The sequence below is a fragment of the Colletotrichum paranaense genome, assembly GCF_030867605.1.
Source record: "Colletotrichum paranaense strain IMI 384185 chromosome Unknown Scaffold_13.1, whole genome shotgun sequence".
Classification (NCBI taxonomy): domain Eukaryota; kingdom Fungi; phylum Ascomycota; class Sordariomycetes; order Glomerellales; family Glomerellaceae; genus Colletotrichum; species Colletotrichum paranaense.
Window position 1 is genome coordinate 1,070,374 of NW_026848971.1, and position 16,003 is coordinate 1,086,376.

At 53.1% G+C, this 16,003-nt stretch overlaps 9 protein-coding genes across 9 annotated transcripts; 5 read left to right on the forward strand and 4 right to left on the reverse strand.

Moving 5' to 3' along the window:
- Nucleotides 1-342: 342 nt before the first annotated feature.
- Nucleotides 343-1,955, forward strand: CPAR01_13831 (flavin containing amine oxidoreductase; the record flags this gene model as incomplete). Its single annotated transcript, XM_060498083.1, has 3 exons — nt 343-579; nt 639-687; nt 739-1,955. The coding sequence occupies 3 exons, from the start codon at nt 343-345 to the stop codon at nt 1,953-1,955; spliced, it is 1,503 nt and encodes a 500-aa protein (XP_060343551.1).
- A 194-nt stretch (nt 1,956-2,149) lies between these two features.
- CPAR01_13832 (OHCU decarboxylase) lies at nt 2,150-2,686 on the reverse strand (the record flags this gene model as incomplete). Its single annotated transcript, XM_060498084.1, has 1 exon — nt 2,150-2,686. The coding sequence occupies one exon, from the start codon at nt 2,684-2,686 to the stop codon at nt 2,150-2,152; it is 537 nt and encodes a 178-aa protein (XP_060343552.1).
- Nucleotides 2,687-3,090: 404 nt separating this feature from the next.
- Nucleotides 3,091-4,741, forward strand: CPAR01_13833 (uncharacterized protein; the record flags this gene model as incomplete). Its single annotated transcript, XM_060498085.1, has 5 exons — nt 3,091-3,103; nt 3,156-3,200; nt 3,253-3,691; nt 3,753-4,210; nt 4,263-4,741. The coding sequence occupies 5 exons, from the start codon at nt 3,091-3,093 to the stop codon at nt 4,739-4,741; spliced, it is 1,434 nt and encodes a 477-aa protein (XP_060343553.1).
- Nucleotides 4,742-5,647: 906 nt separating this feature from the next.
- Nucleotides 5,648-7,183, forward strand: CPAR01_13834 (uncharacterized protein; the record flags this gene model as incomplete). Its single annotated transcript, XM_060498086.1, has 1 exon — nt 5,648-7,183. The coding sequence occupies one exon, from the start codon at nt 5,648-5,650 to the stop codon at nt 7,181-7,183; it is 1,536 nt and encodes a 511-aa protein (XP_060343554.1).
- Nucleotides 7,184-7,760: 577 nt separating this feature from the next.
- Nucleotides 7,761-9,632, reverse strand: CPAR01_13835 (uncharacterized protein; the record flags this gene model as incomplete). The annotated part of the gene is made up of 1 exon (XM_060498087.1): nt 7,761-9,632. One exon carries the CDS (start codon nt 9,630-9,632, stop codon nt 7,761-7,763), a length of 1,872 nt encoding a protein of 623 aa, XP_060343555.1.
- Nucleotides 9,633-10,052: 420 nt separating this feature from the next.
- CPAR01_13836 (WD domain-containing protein) lies at nt 10,053-11,576 on the forward strand (the record flags this gene model as incomplete). Its single annotated transcript, XM_060498088.1, has 2 exons — nt 10,053-10,257; nt 10,306-11,576. The coding sequence occupies 2 exons, from the start codon at nt 10,053-10,055 to the stop codon at nt 11,574-11,576; spliced, it is 1,476 nt and encodes a 491-aa protein (XP_060343556.1).
- A 524-nt stretch (nt 11,577-12,100) lies between these two features.
- CPAR01_13837 (uncharacterized protein) lies at nt 12,101-12,673 on the forward strand (the record flags this gene model as incomplete). The annotated part of the gene is made up of 2 exons (XM_060498089.1): nt 12,101-12,246; nt 12,316-12,673. The coding sequence occupies 2 exons, from the start codon at nt 12,101-12,103 to the stop codon at nt 12,671-12,673; spliced, it is 504 nt and encodes a 167-aa protein (XP_060343557.1).
- A 90-nt stretch (nt 12,674-12,763) lies between these two features.
- Nucleotides 12,764-13,711, reverse strand: CPAR01_13838 (uncharacterized protein; the record flags this gene model as incomplete). The annotated part of the gene is made up of 4 exons (XM_060498090.1): nt 12,764-12,799; nt 12,855-13,446; nt 13,497-13,560; nt 13,618-13,711. 4 exons carry the CDS (start codon nt 13,709-13,711, stop codon nt 12,764-12,766), a joined length of 786 nt encoding a protein of 261 aa, XP_060343558.1.
- Nucleotides 13,712-14,407: 696 nt separating this feature from the next.
- On the reverse strand, nt 14,408-15,407 carry CPAR01_13839 (uncharacterized protein; the record flags this gene model as incomplete). The annotated part of the gene is made up of 2 exons (XM_060498091.1): nt 14,408-15,132; nt 15,188-15,407. 2 exons carry the CDS (start codon nt 15,405-15,407, stop codon nt 14,408-14,410), a joined length of 945 nt encoding a protein of 314 aa, XP_060343559.1.
- Nucleotides 15,408-16,003: the final 596 nt, after the last annotated feature.

Here is a 16,003-nt window from a genome sequence, read left to right on the forward strand (position 1 = left end):
AGAAGAAGTCACATTGGAATCAGGCTGAAAGATGTGATTCGTGTCGAGGGTTCTTCGTATCGAGGGATTTTGTATTGATAGCGGGGTGCGATAGAGAATGAGAACAATTCTCGGTGTTACAACGGAATCGACGCAGAAGGAACCCCCACCAGTTCCGATGGTCGGCCCGGTCGGACATCTTCCCGGGCCCCGCCGTGACGTTGGGCCTGGGGACGATGGCGGGGACACTGGGGCGGGGTGATTTAACCCGGGAAGCTGAAGCACGACATTGTCAGGCCCATTGCCCAACATTTTGTTCAACTTTCAGGATTCAGACACATGTTCAAACGCAGAATTGTAGCAATGAGCAATCAACTTTTGGACACAATTGTGATCGGAGCCGGCTGGTCCGGCGCCGTTGCCGCTCGGGAGCTTGCTAGCAAGGGTCGCAAAGTGTTGGTACTTGAGGCTAGAGACAGAATTGGAGGACGTGCGAGTACGTGGGTGAAGGGAGATGCCAAGATTGATGTTGGATGCAGCTGGATCCACGGCTACAAAGAAGGAAACCCCGCGAGATATATCGCCCAGGACTTTGGCGTTGTGAGTTTGACATGGACGCGATTGAGTAATAGAGATCAGAAGCTAATGAGATGGAGTAGGCCGCTCACTTACCCAAGGCTGCTGAGGGTGTGATCTACGGCCCAACTGGTGCGTGAGACTCTGGCCCATACCGCGATATTCTGTATTGATAAAGAACAGGCCGTCTCTCAAGTTCCAACGCCGACAACCTGCGGGCGTCCCTTGGTGCTGCTCAGGCATCATTGAAGCTCCCGCACCCAGCGCCCTCTCCATCTACATCGCTCGCATCCGCCCTTCTGGCTGATAACTCGGCTCTTTTCTCAGCTTCTGCATCCCCTGATCCTTCCTCAGACGTCAACCAAACCAGCCCTGCTGACCCGACGCAGGTAGCGACGCAGCCCGCATCAGGTTCATCTCAGAAGGATCTGGCAGCCGGCCTTGCCCGCTCCCTCGAGATTCCCCTGGGACTCAAGCTCGAAAAAGCTTCTCTGAAGTGGGCTGGATGGGAGACTACCACCTCATTTGGAGGTTCTGATGCCGCCCCTGAGGGAGGCTATGAGGCCTTGGTCAAACAGGTCCTTGATGACGCCAAGGCCAACGGCACTGACGTGAAGCTGAGCACAATTATTACTGAAATCTCGCAAAGTCAAGACGGAGTTATAATTGTCGACGCCAAGGGCAACAAATTCACGGCAAAGACGGCCATTTCTACCATCCCGCTCGGTACCCTCAAGACTCTACCTGAAAGCACCTTCAACCCTGCGCTGCCGCCGCGCCTACAGGAGGTAATCAAGGGCACCCACGTCGGTGTCCTGGAGAAGTTGCTGCTCCAGTACCAGACAGCTTGGTGGCCCGAGGCCGACAAAGCAGGATCCTACACTTTCTTGCCCACATCTACGAAGCCCGTGACCGAAAGCTCTACCCCCGCCGAAATCTTCGAGGCGTCGACTCTGGTCTGCGCCAACTTCGCTGGGCCGTCTCTCCCTGGCCCTAGTCCGACTTTGCTGACGTACCTTTCCGAAACTCCTGCTACCGCATTGCTCCGCTTCGATCAGAAGGAAGTTGCGACTGCCTACCACGAGTTCCTTGTCTCTCGCTTCAAGCCATCATCTGAGCCTGCGGAGCCGATCGAGACCAACTTGACCAACTGGTTGACAGACGAGTTCTCCCGCGGTGCCACGACCACGCCGTCAATTATTTCAGAAAATGGGGAGCGAAGCCCACTTGACTTCAAGGAGCTAAGCAGGCCCGTATGGGATGGAAGACTCGGATTTGCCGGTGAGCACACAGAGATGGAAAACCGTGGAAGCGTGGCTGGTGCAGTCGTCAGCGGCTACCGTGAGGCAGAGCGTGTTGGCAGACTTTTGAGACTGCTGGACGAGAACGCCAAGTTGTGATTGGACCGAGGAAGGCGTCGGACAGTTTCTCATAGGCAAGCTAGATTTGGGATGTGCTATAGGCTTAGACGGGGGCTGGGAATTCTTTTCTAGGAAATGAATCAGACGATTGAACCCGACAAATGTCTTCGAGGACGCTCTATGCCGTTCATCCTGAAGCGGCCAGCAGCCTCGCTGCACGATCTTTGGCAATATCACACATTGCCTACTATCTCGTTAGAAGAATGTCTCGAGGATCCAAGTTCAAGGATGCAACTTGCCTGGATGGCGGCGATTTCCTCGAGAGCCAAGTCACCACGCGAGATACGAGCACGCATGTTTTCCATGATTTCCGGCCGACCTCGACCGTTGACGAACACCACGTAACGTAGGCCTGGGAACTTTTCCTCGTACTCGGCGTTCAGCGCAGCCAGCTCTGTGGCGTCTCCGCTCTGAAGCTGGGCTTGCTCTGCGGCGGACTGAGCACTCTCAACCTTCTTGGCCCCGAGACGCGGGTGTGAACCGATGATTGAGTGTAGCTGCGCCTTTTGTGTAGGGTCCGCCGTAAGAGCCTCGAAGATCTTTTGAGCTTGATTGATGAACTCGTCGTAAGACTGGAAAGATGTTGTGGAAATAGAGGGCAGAAGACAGGCGTGAATCGCGGGGCTCGGCTCGAAGAGCGCATCTAGGACCTTGGCCTGCTGCTCCACGGGAAGGGAGTTGAGACTCTTGACGTCAGGTAGAGAAGCCATAGTGAACTGCAAATTGCACTTCGCTGTTTTGAATTATGATGAAGCAATGAGTAAATGACCGTTCATGACCTGCTTATTCTTTAACATCGCTTTTGAGGCAGTGGAAGGTGCTTGATGAGGTACCTTGGTATTACCTTACCTAGGTAGGTAAGGTAGACCTCATGTCAGCGATACTTCACGTTGCGATAAGATAGAGATAAGATAAGTCAGGACGGGAGGCGCCGATGACGGGACATTCCATCAAAACTAGCCACACGTGATGGAGTGGCTCGTGCTCACCAGCTGCGAAGCAAGACCCACACTGCCTTGGAACAGCAGGTGCGGCAAGGCTGAAGTTTTGTTTTGGAAGGGAAAAGTTGACGCGGACGAACTTTGTGACGGCTCATATCGCTACATTCGAGACAATGCTGTGCGCCAGTAGGTTCAAATACTCGGGAGTATCTTGCGCAACTGCTGACTGCTTTCTCAGTTTCTGGAGAAGCTCCTCAGGAGCCCGTTGCCTCAAAGAAGTCTGGTACGTGTTTGCGCCTGGTCGCGTCAATCCCCAAAATGCTGACTGTAATTAGGCACCGTCTTCGAGAAGCGATTGATCGAGAAATACATCGAGGAGAATGGTACCGAACCTGTTACTGGCGAAGCCCTGACGATCGAGGACCTTCTTCCTTTGACACAGTCTCACGTTGTCCGACCCCGACCCCCGACGCTCACTTCGATTCCGGCCTTGCTTGCGACATTCCAGAATGAGTGGGATGCGCTCGCTCTCGAGACGTTCAACCTGAAAGAACAGCTTGCGAGGACACGAGAGGAGCTTGCTACAGCATTGTACCAACACGATGCCGCGGTCAGAGTAATTGCGCGTCTGTCCAAGGAGCGAGATGAGGCTAGAGAGGCGCTTTCCAAGGTCAGCGTCAGCGCTGGAGCCACAAATGGGGATGCCATGGCTATTGATTCGGCCGAAGGTCTTCCGGAGGAATGGGTTGACAAGGTCAACGCAAAGCATCAAGAGTCAGTCTTCCAGAAGGCACAGGCATGGGTAACTCTAGAACGGTTCACTAACAAGCCACAGACTCTCCAAGAGCCGCAAGAAGCGTCCGGTCCCTGAGGGCTGGGCTACGTCCGAAGAGGTCGCCCTGTTGACCACTGTGGCATCCACTTCAACACCGGTTTCGAATGCCTCGTCGCTGGCCACCGAAGGAAGCTATGCGGCCATCAGTGGTCGTTCAGGAGATGCTGCGATATACTCTATTGAGGCAGACCAGGTCGAACGCCAAGTTGCGGTCAACGAGCCGGTCATCGACTCTGTGTGGACTGGTAGCAAGCTCATCTTTGCCACGAGCAAGGGATCAATGAAGGTCTTCGAGAGTGGTAGCGAAGTTGCGTCAATCTCTGAACATGCAGGTTCTGCAACATCCTTGAGCCTTCATCCTACCGGCGACCTCCTCGCATCCGTTGGCTCGGACAAGAGCATTGTCTTGTACGATCTCAACACCCTCAAGAAGATCAGCCGTGCCTACGCCGACTCTGGTAAGCGACTAAAGCCCCCAGTACTCCTATACCAGCCTGCTAACCTGCGCAGCCCTCACATCATCTGCTTTCCACCCCGATGGACACCTCTTCGCGGCTGGAACCGTTACAGGCGAGATTAAGCTCTTCATGACAACGACGTTGGAGGTTGCGGCTGCGTTCGACCTCGGCGCAGCTGTCGAGGCGCTGACCTTCTCAGAAAACGGCTTCTGGCTTGCAGCCACAGCCAAGGGTCAGAGCTCTGTAACCATCTTCGATCTGCGCAAGGAGGGAGATGCTGCAAAGGTCAAGACACTAGAGACCGGGGGCCCAGTGCAGTCACTTGCTTGGGACTACAGTGGGCAGTTCCTGGCAACCGCGGGTGCCGGCGGCATTACTGTCCAACAGTACACCAAGAGCTCCAAGAAATGGTCAGAGCCCCTCAGAACGTCGGTGGCTGCATTGTCGGTCCAGTGGGGTGCTGGGGCCAAGCAGTTGGTCTCCGTCAACGAGGAGGGCGTTGTTTCAGTGTTTGGAGTCAAGCAAGAATAAGCAGACATGCATGTCTCGCGATCTGTATTATAAGTAATGGGGACAGGAGAGTCGCATCTAAAATGATATCCGAAGTCTTGGGCTCACAAGGTATGAAGTATGAAGTACTCTGGTCTTGCAAGAAAACCGCGAAGGAACAAATAAAAACCATCGGGATCCCCATATCAGTCAAGTGAAAGGCTTGATGACTCTGGTTAAAGATGTCTCGAGACACCTTGAGGCAGTTGCTTATTCACAAGGTAGTGTGCTGGGGCGAACGTGCATCCTGACATTTCTGTCCCTTTTCGGGACTATGACATAATCATTTTAGGGACATATTACCGTCTCTACCTTACCTTGTGAGCTTGCATGGAGACAATGGGGAATGCAGGGCACCGTCGCTTAGCAAATATCCCGCCGCAATTACCTCACCTTACCCTGAAAGTCCAGAGGTGCTCCTGCCTTATCGGCGGTGTTGCCCCCCTGCAGCGCCTGCACTGTGCGAGCTTATCTAAGGCTGAAGCGCCAAACCATCCGTCGCTCTTTCCGCTGAATGGCCTAGACCCGCACTTGACCTTTAACCGCCACCAATCTAACAACACCACAACCACGACGGGCAAGTCCAAGGACCTCGCCTCTTCCTTGTGCTCCGAAGCGCCCTCGGGTTTTCTTCCTTCTTCCATATCTCGATCACACCAACAGCCTCCACGGGATGGTCGCTTCACCATTGTGCCCGTCGTAGGAGATTCACTTCTACTTTACGTCTCCCGATACGACCCGACCTTCACGACTACGACTTTCCTCCCGCACGCAAGACACCTACCCGAGGAACAGACGGTTTGTGCGTAGCCACATGCTGACTGGAGCTGCCGGACTTAAGCTAATTATTTCTCCAGCGCCAACCCATATTGGCTCGATAGACATAATATGAGCTCTGTTTCTCCACCATCTTCTCCATCGACGACGTCTTCTTCGGCTCGGCTCTCTACGATTCCGCTTTCTCCCTCAATATCAGCTTCTGCATCGACTGCGTCCTCTCCGTCTCGGCTCTCTACGATTCCGCTTTCTCCCTCGGTAGCATCTCTTTTGCCTGAGCAAGAACTTTACGACGATAGCGACATCGAGGCCGCCTACCAAGGCTACATTCCCGAATCCTCCTCCGACGTGGTCGATCACCGCTCAAGCATATTCGACTCCGAAGCCGATGCGCAGGTGGATTGGGACCCTGAGTCTGATTCACAATCACAGGCACAGCCTTCAGAGTCCGATTCAGAGTCCTTGATGTCACTCGAGATTGACCCTCACGATCCGCTATTTAACGACTCGGACCCTTTCTCTCCCGATCTTGCCGACGAGCTTGAGCTTGCGCTTCTTGCCGAGATGGATCAGTTGCCACAGCTCCGCGAACAAAGAATGCCACCTCCAGGTGGTCGAGATGAAAGCATGCGAGGGCAACGTGGAGGCGGTGCCGCCCTTCATAATGGCTCAGGCGATGTTCTTGTGGATCTGGAGCTGTACTTCGAACAGGATAGAAACGAGAGGAGACCTCAAACCAACCAAAACGGCCCTGCCGATGTCATCGACCTGACCAACGAACCCGACAGCCCTATCCAGAGACATGCTCCTCGACCTCCGACGAATCCCAGAAGACAACATTCCCAAGGCAGGAACCCGCCGTCTTTCTCGCGGAGTGACAGTAGCATTCTCGCTGGCAATGCACCACCCGTCATCGACCTCACCGACGACTCGCCCGAAGTTCCGCGAAGACGTACGCATGTACCGCCGCCTCCACAGCCACCTCGTCAGCGCGATCGCAGTCGACAGCCGGTCGGATTCATGCTGAACCCGAACGGAAGTGCATTCAGTGGGCTAGCAGCTGGGTTAAGGCGCCACCTGTATCCTTTCAGGCTCTTCCCTGGTCCTGAGGACGAGGTACAGCTGCTCGGCATGTTGCACAATCGTATTAATCAAGGAGGAGACCTGAATAACCCCCTTGGCAATATCCAACTTCAATACGAGCACGGCGCTTTCGATCAACGCGCCGAATCACCTAAACCAGTCCACCAAGCTCCGCCTCCTCCTAGACCTGGATATACGAGGGACACCGCCTCCGATTTAGTTGTGATTTGTCCCGCATGCAACGAGGAACTGGCTTACGACCCTGACATGCCTGTCAACGGGAAGCAATCTGCGCGGAAGGGCAACAAGCGCCAGCGCAGTGAACATCACTTCTGGGCCTTAAAGGGTTGCGGACATGTAAGGATCAACATTACACGCGTCCCACTCACTTTACTGATGCTGTACCAGGTTTACTGCGAAGACTGCTACGAGAATCGCAAGCCGGTAGCTAAGCGCCCGAATACCGGATTTGGGCGCGACGATGAAAGCAAACTCACCTGTGCAGTCGATGGTTGCGAGACACAGGCTACGAACAAGACAGCCTGGGTTGGAATCTATCTTTGAGCTGCGGCATAGAGTGACGCAAAGTCAGTCTTTCAAAGAGACGAATGAGAATTGGCGTCATCCGGTTGCATGGGTGGCATTAGCTCGGCGTTTGGGGGTGGGATGGCATCACATGATCGGTCAGAGATTCCCATGGTAACGGTATAGGCTTGCTTCCTCCCTTCAATTGAGGGGTTTGATATTTGAGGAGTCCAGTGAGAGGGACAAGGTCTCTCAGCGGATGATTTTCCTTGTAGCGGCACGCGCTGTACATGATCAAGGACACGAGCACATAGTTCTAGCGGCAGGGAGCGCAAACAATCCCCTGTATAGAGTCTTCTCGTGAATAATTCTATTCAGTTGCTCCGTCTTATCATCGTTCGGAACCTCTCCCTTGGGTCTGGCATCTGCTACTAACGAAAAAGAGGAAAAATCTTTCGTCTCCTAATGGAGCAACCGGCATGCTCATGCTCTTGCGTCTTTGTGGGTATAGAATTCCAGAAGTGCCTTCCTATTGCTAATCATTGACGCGCTGTGATGCTCAGGTCTGGACCTCATGCCCGTTTGTTCCATCCTTTCCGTGTATGCATGTATCAAATCAAAAATCATCCAAGTCATCATCCCAATCTATAGAACCCAAATCCATCTCAATGAGTGACGAGGCAGAATTTGTTACCGGTCCACCTGAAGATGACTGTGTCATTGCTTTGGCCGGGGATTCTATATCCAGCACCTCCTGAGAGGACATCATCAGGTCCTGAGTGCAGATCAAGGGGAAAAAGTCGTCAAAAACATGCAAAGCCTTTGCAACTGTAGGTTTTGGTGCAGGCCGGTGGTTGCTACTGATTTCCTGAAGAATGCCACGATTTGGAAACCGGTTGGGTGCAATGAGTGGCGGAGCACCCTGCCGCTTGACTAGAGGCGTACTGTGTGCTGCTGCAATCACACCATGTGTGATCAATTTTGGGCCAGAAACCGCTCGAGGCATCATGTATTTCTGCTGCTGTTGTTTCTGAATCTGCTCCTTTTGAGCCAGCCCATGTCGGGTCTGGAGTTTGTTGGTAATAGAGGTTGGTGGTTGTGTTGCACGGACATGTGTCCCTAGGTTGGCTATCTGTTTATGCCGCGAACTCAAGTTGCTTTCATGGTTTTGTATGGCCGAGAAGTTGCTCTTTGCTGGTGGTAAGTTTCTTTCGTTCGCCAGGCTCCCTGTCTCCTTCGGTCGACTGAGAGGTCCGGTAGACCCCTGAGCAGGAGCTTTGCTTGGTATGGGAGCACTCAGACGTGAAGGCAGTGCAGTTTGAGCTCCATCGAAATCCTCTTCAAGCTCTACAGCGAGTTGTGAGGCTGTGGGGAAGAAGTCATCGAAACAATTTTGCACGATTGCTTGTGTGCTTGGTAGAGGCATCTGCGGTATTGATGGCCTTGGTGGCGGTAGAATTTGTTTCGATCGGACTCCTGGTGATGGTGCATTTATTGGTATGGGAATGTCCGTCGGCGCTGTGTCTTCTGCAGCCTCTACTCTGGGCTTCTGTGATGGTACTGGAGGCGGAGGCATCGCCGTTGATGACTTTGGCGGTGCAGACTTTGGGAATGGCAACTCTTTTGGCAGGGAGACCTCTGTTTTGATCTGGATAGAAGGCTGGAGAGACGGCTTTTGCTTGAAAATTTTGTGCCGAGGTGGCTGATGGGTTGGTAATGTCGCCTTCGGCATCATGAAAGGCCTTGATTTGGCCTTCACAGCAGGTCGTGGAGGAGGTCCAATGGAAGCCATTACAGCTGGGGCCTTTTCTGGTGCCGTGAATAGCGGCTTCAGGGGCTGTCGTGTGAGAGCATCTTTGTCTATTGGCTTCGGCACGACTCCTTCAGCCGAAGGTTGTCTTTCACAAGTAGTTGCGCCTTGAACAGATGACATGGCCGACTTTGTTATCTGTGAGGGACGAGAAGGTGGTGCCATGGAGCCAATTGAGGGTTTTCTCTCTTCTGATGACTCGATTTGAAGAGGAGGCTTGGAAGCCGCGGTTGACGCCAAGTTATTCGGCTTGATATCGGCCAAGGCGGCAGAGGCAGTCTCGGGCTTTGGTATCGGTTCTCCAGATGAATCTCTCTTCTTGTGCGAACCATTTCCTCGTACGAAACGCGCGATCGTGTCTTGACTTGGTCGACAGTCAAACAGAGGCTGCCCAGCCCTTCGCCTGTTCTCTCGGGCCTCCTCTTCCTTGGCCTTTTTTCGTTCTCTCGCTGCCTTGGCCTTGACTGCCGCGCGCTCCTTTTCGAGCTCCTTGCGAATCTCCTCTTGTTTCTCCTTCTCCCATTTCCGTTGTTCAGTCTTGGATCGTCTCGGTTCCTTGTTCGCCTGCTTGTATAGCTTCTGAGCCTGCTTCGATGTCATCGGCGGCCTGTTCGCGGGGCCACCGACGCGCCCGGGGGCGTCTGGAATGACGGCGAAGGTGTTCTGCTGCGGCGCCATTGTGCCGGTAATCCTCTAGATACCATCTTCGAGGGGAACGGCGTTGGCATAGATCCCCAGGTCGGAGTGCGAGCGACAATTAAGCCTGAGTTCGTCTGGTGTTCAAGGTCTCATTCGACCTGGCGGGGCAATCAACACCGACGGGACGGGGGTGCGCCTGGAAGCTGTGGAATGGCGGGTGACGCGACGGATGTACGAGGTCACGTGCTCTCGATTTCAAGTCAAGCCACACTTAAACGGCCCCTGCAAGTGATCCATTCTAATGCACCGCCACGCGGGGTACTGTCGCCGCCACAAATCGCGGGGCCTCAATTTTTTTTTCTGCGGCACTAGGATTTTGCAGGTCGCAGTCCGGCTTCGAGAAGAGCAGAATCCCGATTACCACTTTCCATTTCTTTTTTCTAAAGACGGCCCAAAATCATGTCGAAACGCTCTGCTGATGTCGAAATGGGGGATGCCCCCCTCAAGGGAGGTGATCGCCCTGAGGGTATGGAGATTGACGAGAAGGCCCCCGACATGGGCGAGTTCGAGGACGAATTCGAGGATGAGTTCGAGGAGGACGAAATTATGGAGGCCGGTATTGACGGACGCCCTGACGCAGAGAGGGAGGCTGAGGAGAGGGAAGGTACGATATCAACGGCCTCGCGGCATAGAACTTAGCTGACCAGTTTAGCTGCCGTCGACCAGGGCACTTTCATCGTCGGACGAAACAAGCTTGAGGCGGGACAGACACTCGCGCCCGATGTTTCTACCTATGAGATGCTGCACAACCTAAGCACGCCATGGCCCTGTCTGTCTTTCGATATTCTCCGCGACAGTCTTGGTGACAACCGTAAGGTCTATCCCGCCACCATGTACACCGTGGCTGGTACACAAGCAGAGAACGCCAGGGCTGGCGAGAACCAGCTGATGGTTATGAAGTTCAGCGGTCTGAGCCGTACGGAGAAGGACGACGAGGAATCTGATGACGACGACGAAGATGGCGATGAGGACGCCGAGCCCATCCTTGAGCACAAGGCGATCCCCTTGAACTCGACTACGAACCGAATCCGCGCCCATCAGATCCCCTCGCAAGATGCTTCCAGACCTCCTACGACCCTCACAGCCACCATGACCGAGTCATCCAACGTCTTCATTCACGATATTACGCCTCACATCTACTCCTTCGATAACCCGGGCACCGTCATCTCCGCGCAGCAGAACAAGCCAGTGTCGACCATTCGCGCCCACAAAGCAGAGGGTTATGCTCTTGACTGGTCCCCCCTTATTCCCAGTGGAAAGCTCCTCACCGGTGACAACGATGGTCTCATTTACGTCACAACCCGCACCGACGGCGGCGGTTTCGTCACCGACACCCGGCCATTCCAGGGTCACACCAGCAGCGTTGAGGAAATTCAATGGAGTCCCTCGGAACAGTCTGTCTTCTCATCCGCCTCAAGCGACGGCACAATACGCGTTTGGGATGTCCGTAGCAAGAGCAGAAAGCCCGCGCTTTCAATGCATGTCAGCAACCACGATGTAAACGTCATGTCGTGGTCACCCCTCACGACGCATCTGCTTGCGTCTGGCGCCGACGACGGCGAATTCGCCGTCTGGGATCTGCGCCAGTGGAAGCAGAGCTCTACCTCTGCTGCCGACAAGCCCTCGCCGATTGCCAGCTTCAACTACCACAAGGAGCAGGTCACGAGTATCGAGTGGCACCCCACAGACGATAGTATCATTGCTGTTGCGGCGGGCGACAACACCGTTACTCTGTGGGATTTGGCTGTCGAGCTGGACGACGAGGAGAGCAAGGATACCGGCGGTGTCAAGGACGTGCCGCCTCAGCTTCTGTTCGTCCACTACTTGTCCAACGTCAAGGAGCTCCACTGGCATCCCCAGATCACTGGCAGCTTGATGGCTACTGGTGATGAGTTCAGTGTTTTCCGTACGATTAGCGTTTAGACGGATGGTTAGTCAAAAGTTAATGGGATACCAACTCTGTTTGTTCATGATGAATGCCTTTGTGCGTGTTCATGTTGTTGCTACACTTGGATCTGAAGAACTCTGCATGGCTTGGGCGCTCACACAGATGAGGAGCCCATTGGTAGGAATTAAAAGTCGTACGCTTTGTTACACAAAGCCCTGGGTACTCTCATATAACGCAGGATGGTCGATGTTTGCTTCTCTAGGTATGACCTGTTTGTCACAAGGAAGTTCTATTTCAGGTATCATATTGGATTCTGGGTACGAGATTGAGGGCCTTTTTGGCGACCCTCATTCGACCATTCAAAAGCGGTTGAATATTCGGGTAATCCTTTGAGGTTATCGGGATTGTCGAATTTTGCTCAGTGTGACCAGAGTTAAGGGAGCGAGGCCGAGTGTCTCCGGCATAAATAAAGACGGTGCGTCACTATTTCCACTAACATCCCCGAGATAGATGAGTCGTATATGAATTCACACCACTAGATCATTTCGTTCTCTTCAACATGCGGTATCTTGCAAGTCTGGCTCTTCTCTGCCATTTGGCACTTGGTGCCCCTTCTACTCCGGCTGAACACTCCGCACGTACTGCAGCAGTCTTCGAAGTGGACAGGTTCTTCGCGGGAAGTCTTCCACCAAGCACAAGAAACTTGTAAGCTAGACTACGAGACGGCGAGGGACAAGTCGTTACAAAACTCTTTGCTAACGCGAACCGAACCAGTGTCATATTCTCCGTCCAGCCCACCCCTGGCGCCGACTTTGCTAACTGTACCATCAACACGGACACTGGTCCTAAAGTACCAACGGTCGACAAGGTGGTCTGCACTGACGTTAACTCTATCACATGGAGTCTGGAGCCGATGGGGTCAGGGATGCATTTCAGTGTCTGGTGGGCTTTTACTAGTCATGCTTCATTGCTGGGCGGAATACGCCTCGACGAGTCGTACTTCAAGGACACAACACTCGCAGATGGGAGCAAGTCACAAAGCTATGTGGGGCCGCACAAGTTCACCTTGGAGACTACCATGGTGATGAACAATCCCGGGGGCAAGAGAAAGATGGAAGAGAGCGTGGAGTAGTTGTGGTGTGGCTTGTTGAAGCACTACATGGAGGACAATGCATTTGAATGTCGAGCTTTCTTTCTACTTAGTAGACATATCTTGGTAATACTAGAGGTCTGCGGTCGAACCTCCGTAGGAATGAATCTATTTCAGATCAGTTTCCTGGCACTACCTTGCAAGAGTCGAGGGTTTCACTCACAGTCTGATCAAAACAACCAACGGGCGTCTGATACAGATATGCCCCCGTGTTAATGAACACCTCCTGATTCTCACAAACAAGCCATGCAGCCACGTTGGGCCGGCTAATGTCGGGTGTGCTCCACGTAAGCGTATCGCCCTGGAAGGCAAAAGTTCCATATGTGCCTTTGCTTGCACTAAACCACGTCTCTAGCTTTCTCTGCGTCTTGTCTGTCGGGTTCTCGACATTGAGGTAAAGTGGCGATGATCCAGTCAGATGCACAAGTTGGCCGTCCTCAACTTTGAACTGACCCGCGCTGCTAGGTGAATCGAGGTAGGCTTTGCTGGGCGTGCCGGTGGGCTTGGCCTGGAGGTAGCTGTGGAAGTTGGGCGAGGCCACGGCGCGAATCCAGGACCATCCAGAGACGAGAGTTGTAGGAACAGAGCCGCTGCCACCTGCATCCGTGGTGGTCACGGTCACAAGAGTGGTAGTTGCGCGAGAAGTCGTACGGGTGTTAGTGCCTGTTGCGATAGGGGTAGTGGACGTTGAAACAGGTCTGGTAGATGAGGTTGTGGGAGTGCTGGATCCTGGAATACATTGAGAGTAATAGGGGCTGTCTCAACGGTCAGCGGATGGTTTTGATTGATGTGATGATAGACCTACTTGAGAACTGAGCAGGTATAGCCGCTACTGCAGCTTGTAGCTCCAGTCCAGCCACTGCCGCCACCTTTGATCGTGTTAGATACTGACTATAGCATGGTCAGGTGAGGCTATCATGACTTACATTGCCCCCAAGCTGGTGCTGTAGTCTGCGCTACAACGGGACTAACGAGCAAGACTGCTGATAGCCCGGTAGCCAAGACACGTATCAAGCTCATTTGAAAAGAGTTGAAACGAACGCGAACTGAGTCTTTGGTGGTTGCAACACGATTTTTTGACAGCTTGGCGACTGGAACGACTGAAGTGGATGCCAAGTGTGGATGGTTATATACTCGAGGAGGATCAAAGAGGCTTTTATTCACGTTGCATTCAGTCCCAAAAGTCTGTCAGCTGAAGTCCAATGACGGAACTAACTGCTCCTCTCCTTATGATCCATCTTTGGCTCCTGTACTTAGAGCTCCGGGAGTCATGCAATGTGTTCTGTAGGTGGTGGTGGTAAAGGCTGTTTTCAACCAAATTTGTCGAGGGAACGGCGTCCCGAATAGATTAATTAGTGAATATGAGGTTGCAATACAATTGACTTTTGGAACTCAGATGAGAATAGCGCCTGGAATACATCAAGTTGTACGGTGTACTGCCCTGAAGGAGAGCATTACCGGAGGGAACTCTTCCGGGCCGGAAGTGGCTGCCGGAATGCCGGAACAAATGCTACGTGCATTTGGCAACGGTTGAAACTCCCATCATCACAATCAGAATTTGAGATGATTGAGAGCCAGGCCGCTGAAAAATATAAGATACTCACTGGCTACTAATGGTCTTCCAAGAACCAAACGACCAAGCGGGAGGTGAAAGAAGCCAACTTGAGGGGCAATAAGGAAGAGGGAGCTCTTATGTGATCGACGGCGTACACTCGATCAAGCTGCTGCACGACCAATGAACCCGCTCAAGACATTAAGTAGAAAGGGATCAAGTCCAAGAACCCCAGCTCCATGACACAAAAGCTGCCAAAATTCCAACCGGTCATCACCGCCACTCTCCAACGAGCCGATGCAGTTGCCGCCTCCAGTTGCACCAGCAACGAACGTTAGTGTCAACAGAACCCAGCCGATGGCATCTTCCATGCAAGTACTGCCCGAAGGCTGTCGAAATTCAATAGTGCGGCTGTGGTCGTGCCCTAGCAAGCGGGCAAAGTTCCACTTGTAGACTTTGCCGTGAACGAAATCTCTCTTTCTCCCATGTGCTCTTCCATACGCACTGGATGCCGGAAAGAGGCACATCGCTTCAACGACGGCGGTAGTCCCTCGTTGAGCCGCGACGTCGAGAGCGTCGAGACAGTCTTCAAGGGTCTGGTAACGAGATAGCACCGGGTTCCGGCGATTGCTCTGGCACCAGTAGGCGGCAGCTCTGTCCTTCGGTACGAGGGCATCGAAGCAAGCTTCATATGCCAGGATGGCCTTGCCCAAAGAGGCCAGTTGGAATGACGAGAACTCCTGATCTGCCTGGCTGACGTGTACGTGAGTGCTGCACTGGGGAAGCATCTGAACGGACGAGTGCTTCTGGACAGCAGAAAAGATGTTGTCTGCATCGGACAGCCACTGAGACTCGAGGCTGAAGACGGGAGAAACTAGCTCAAGGGCCCCTGAGCCGACTCAGCATCAGGATTCAGCATTTATTGCGTGGCTTGATATACTGACAGTTGTTCTTGGCAGGATTCTGAGGGATCGTAATCTCCTGGACAATGGACCATTTGCGGTAGTTCCCATCCACCTTTTCCTTAACATGATTGCTGACTCCTTTCTTGTCCAAGCGACTGCTGGTGTCTTGGGCCATGGATAGCCAGTTTTTGTGCTTCTTGCTGCTATTGAGAGATAGCTCAAGCTCGAAGCCAAAGTTGAGGGCCTGGTAACTAGACATTTTGGAAGAGATTGTATATGACGACTATGTTGGAGCTTGAATTTTGGTTCAAGAAAGAGGAAATGCTTGCTATCTACGAGCCCTCACTCGAGAAACACGGGAAGATATCTTATATTCTATGTCTCAAGAGAATACTAGATGAGATTCGCCCGGTCTTGAGCAAGTTTGAACATGTCCATCGCATATTGAGCTTGCGAATGGGCTTGTTACGACTTATCAGCGCCTACTTCATCGAGACCGCGGCCTTTCCAACAGCCTTCTTCTGAACATCGCCACCTGGGCGACCCTTCCACTCGACATGAGACATGCTGCTCCCGAGATTTGAGATACAACACCCTGTAGTTGCTTCGAAGGTGAGCCAAGGGAAACCAGCCACAGGCTAACATCAGTCGATGCCACTTGGTCGTCCAGCGAGACGCTCATAGCTAGCGCTCAGTTCTATGCAAGAATGGTTCCTGACGATCCCAAAATACCAGGACAAGGAGAGAGCTCATACCCCTGAGGCTCGACTCAACGTCGAACCGTGGAGGGTGGGGGCCATATCAGGCTAGAATATACACATCTCACTTGTTCCTGAATGAGGGTTGGCTGTCAGC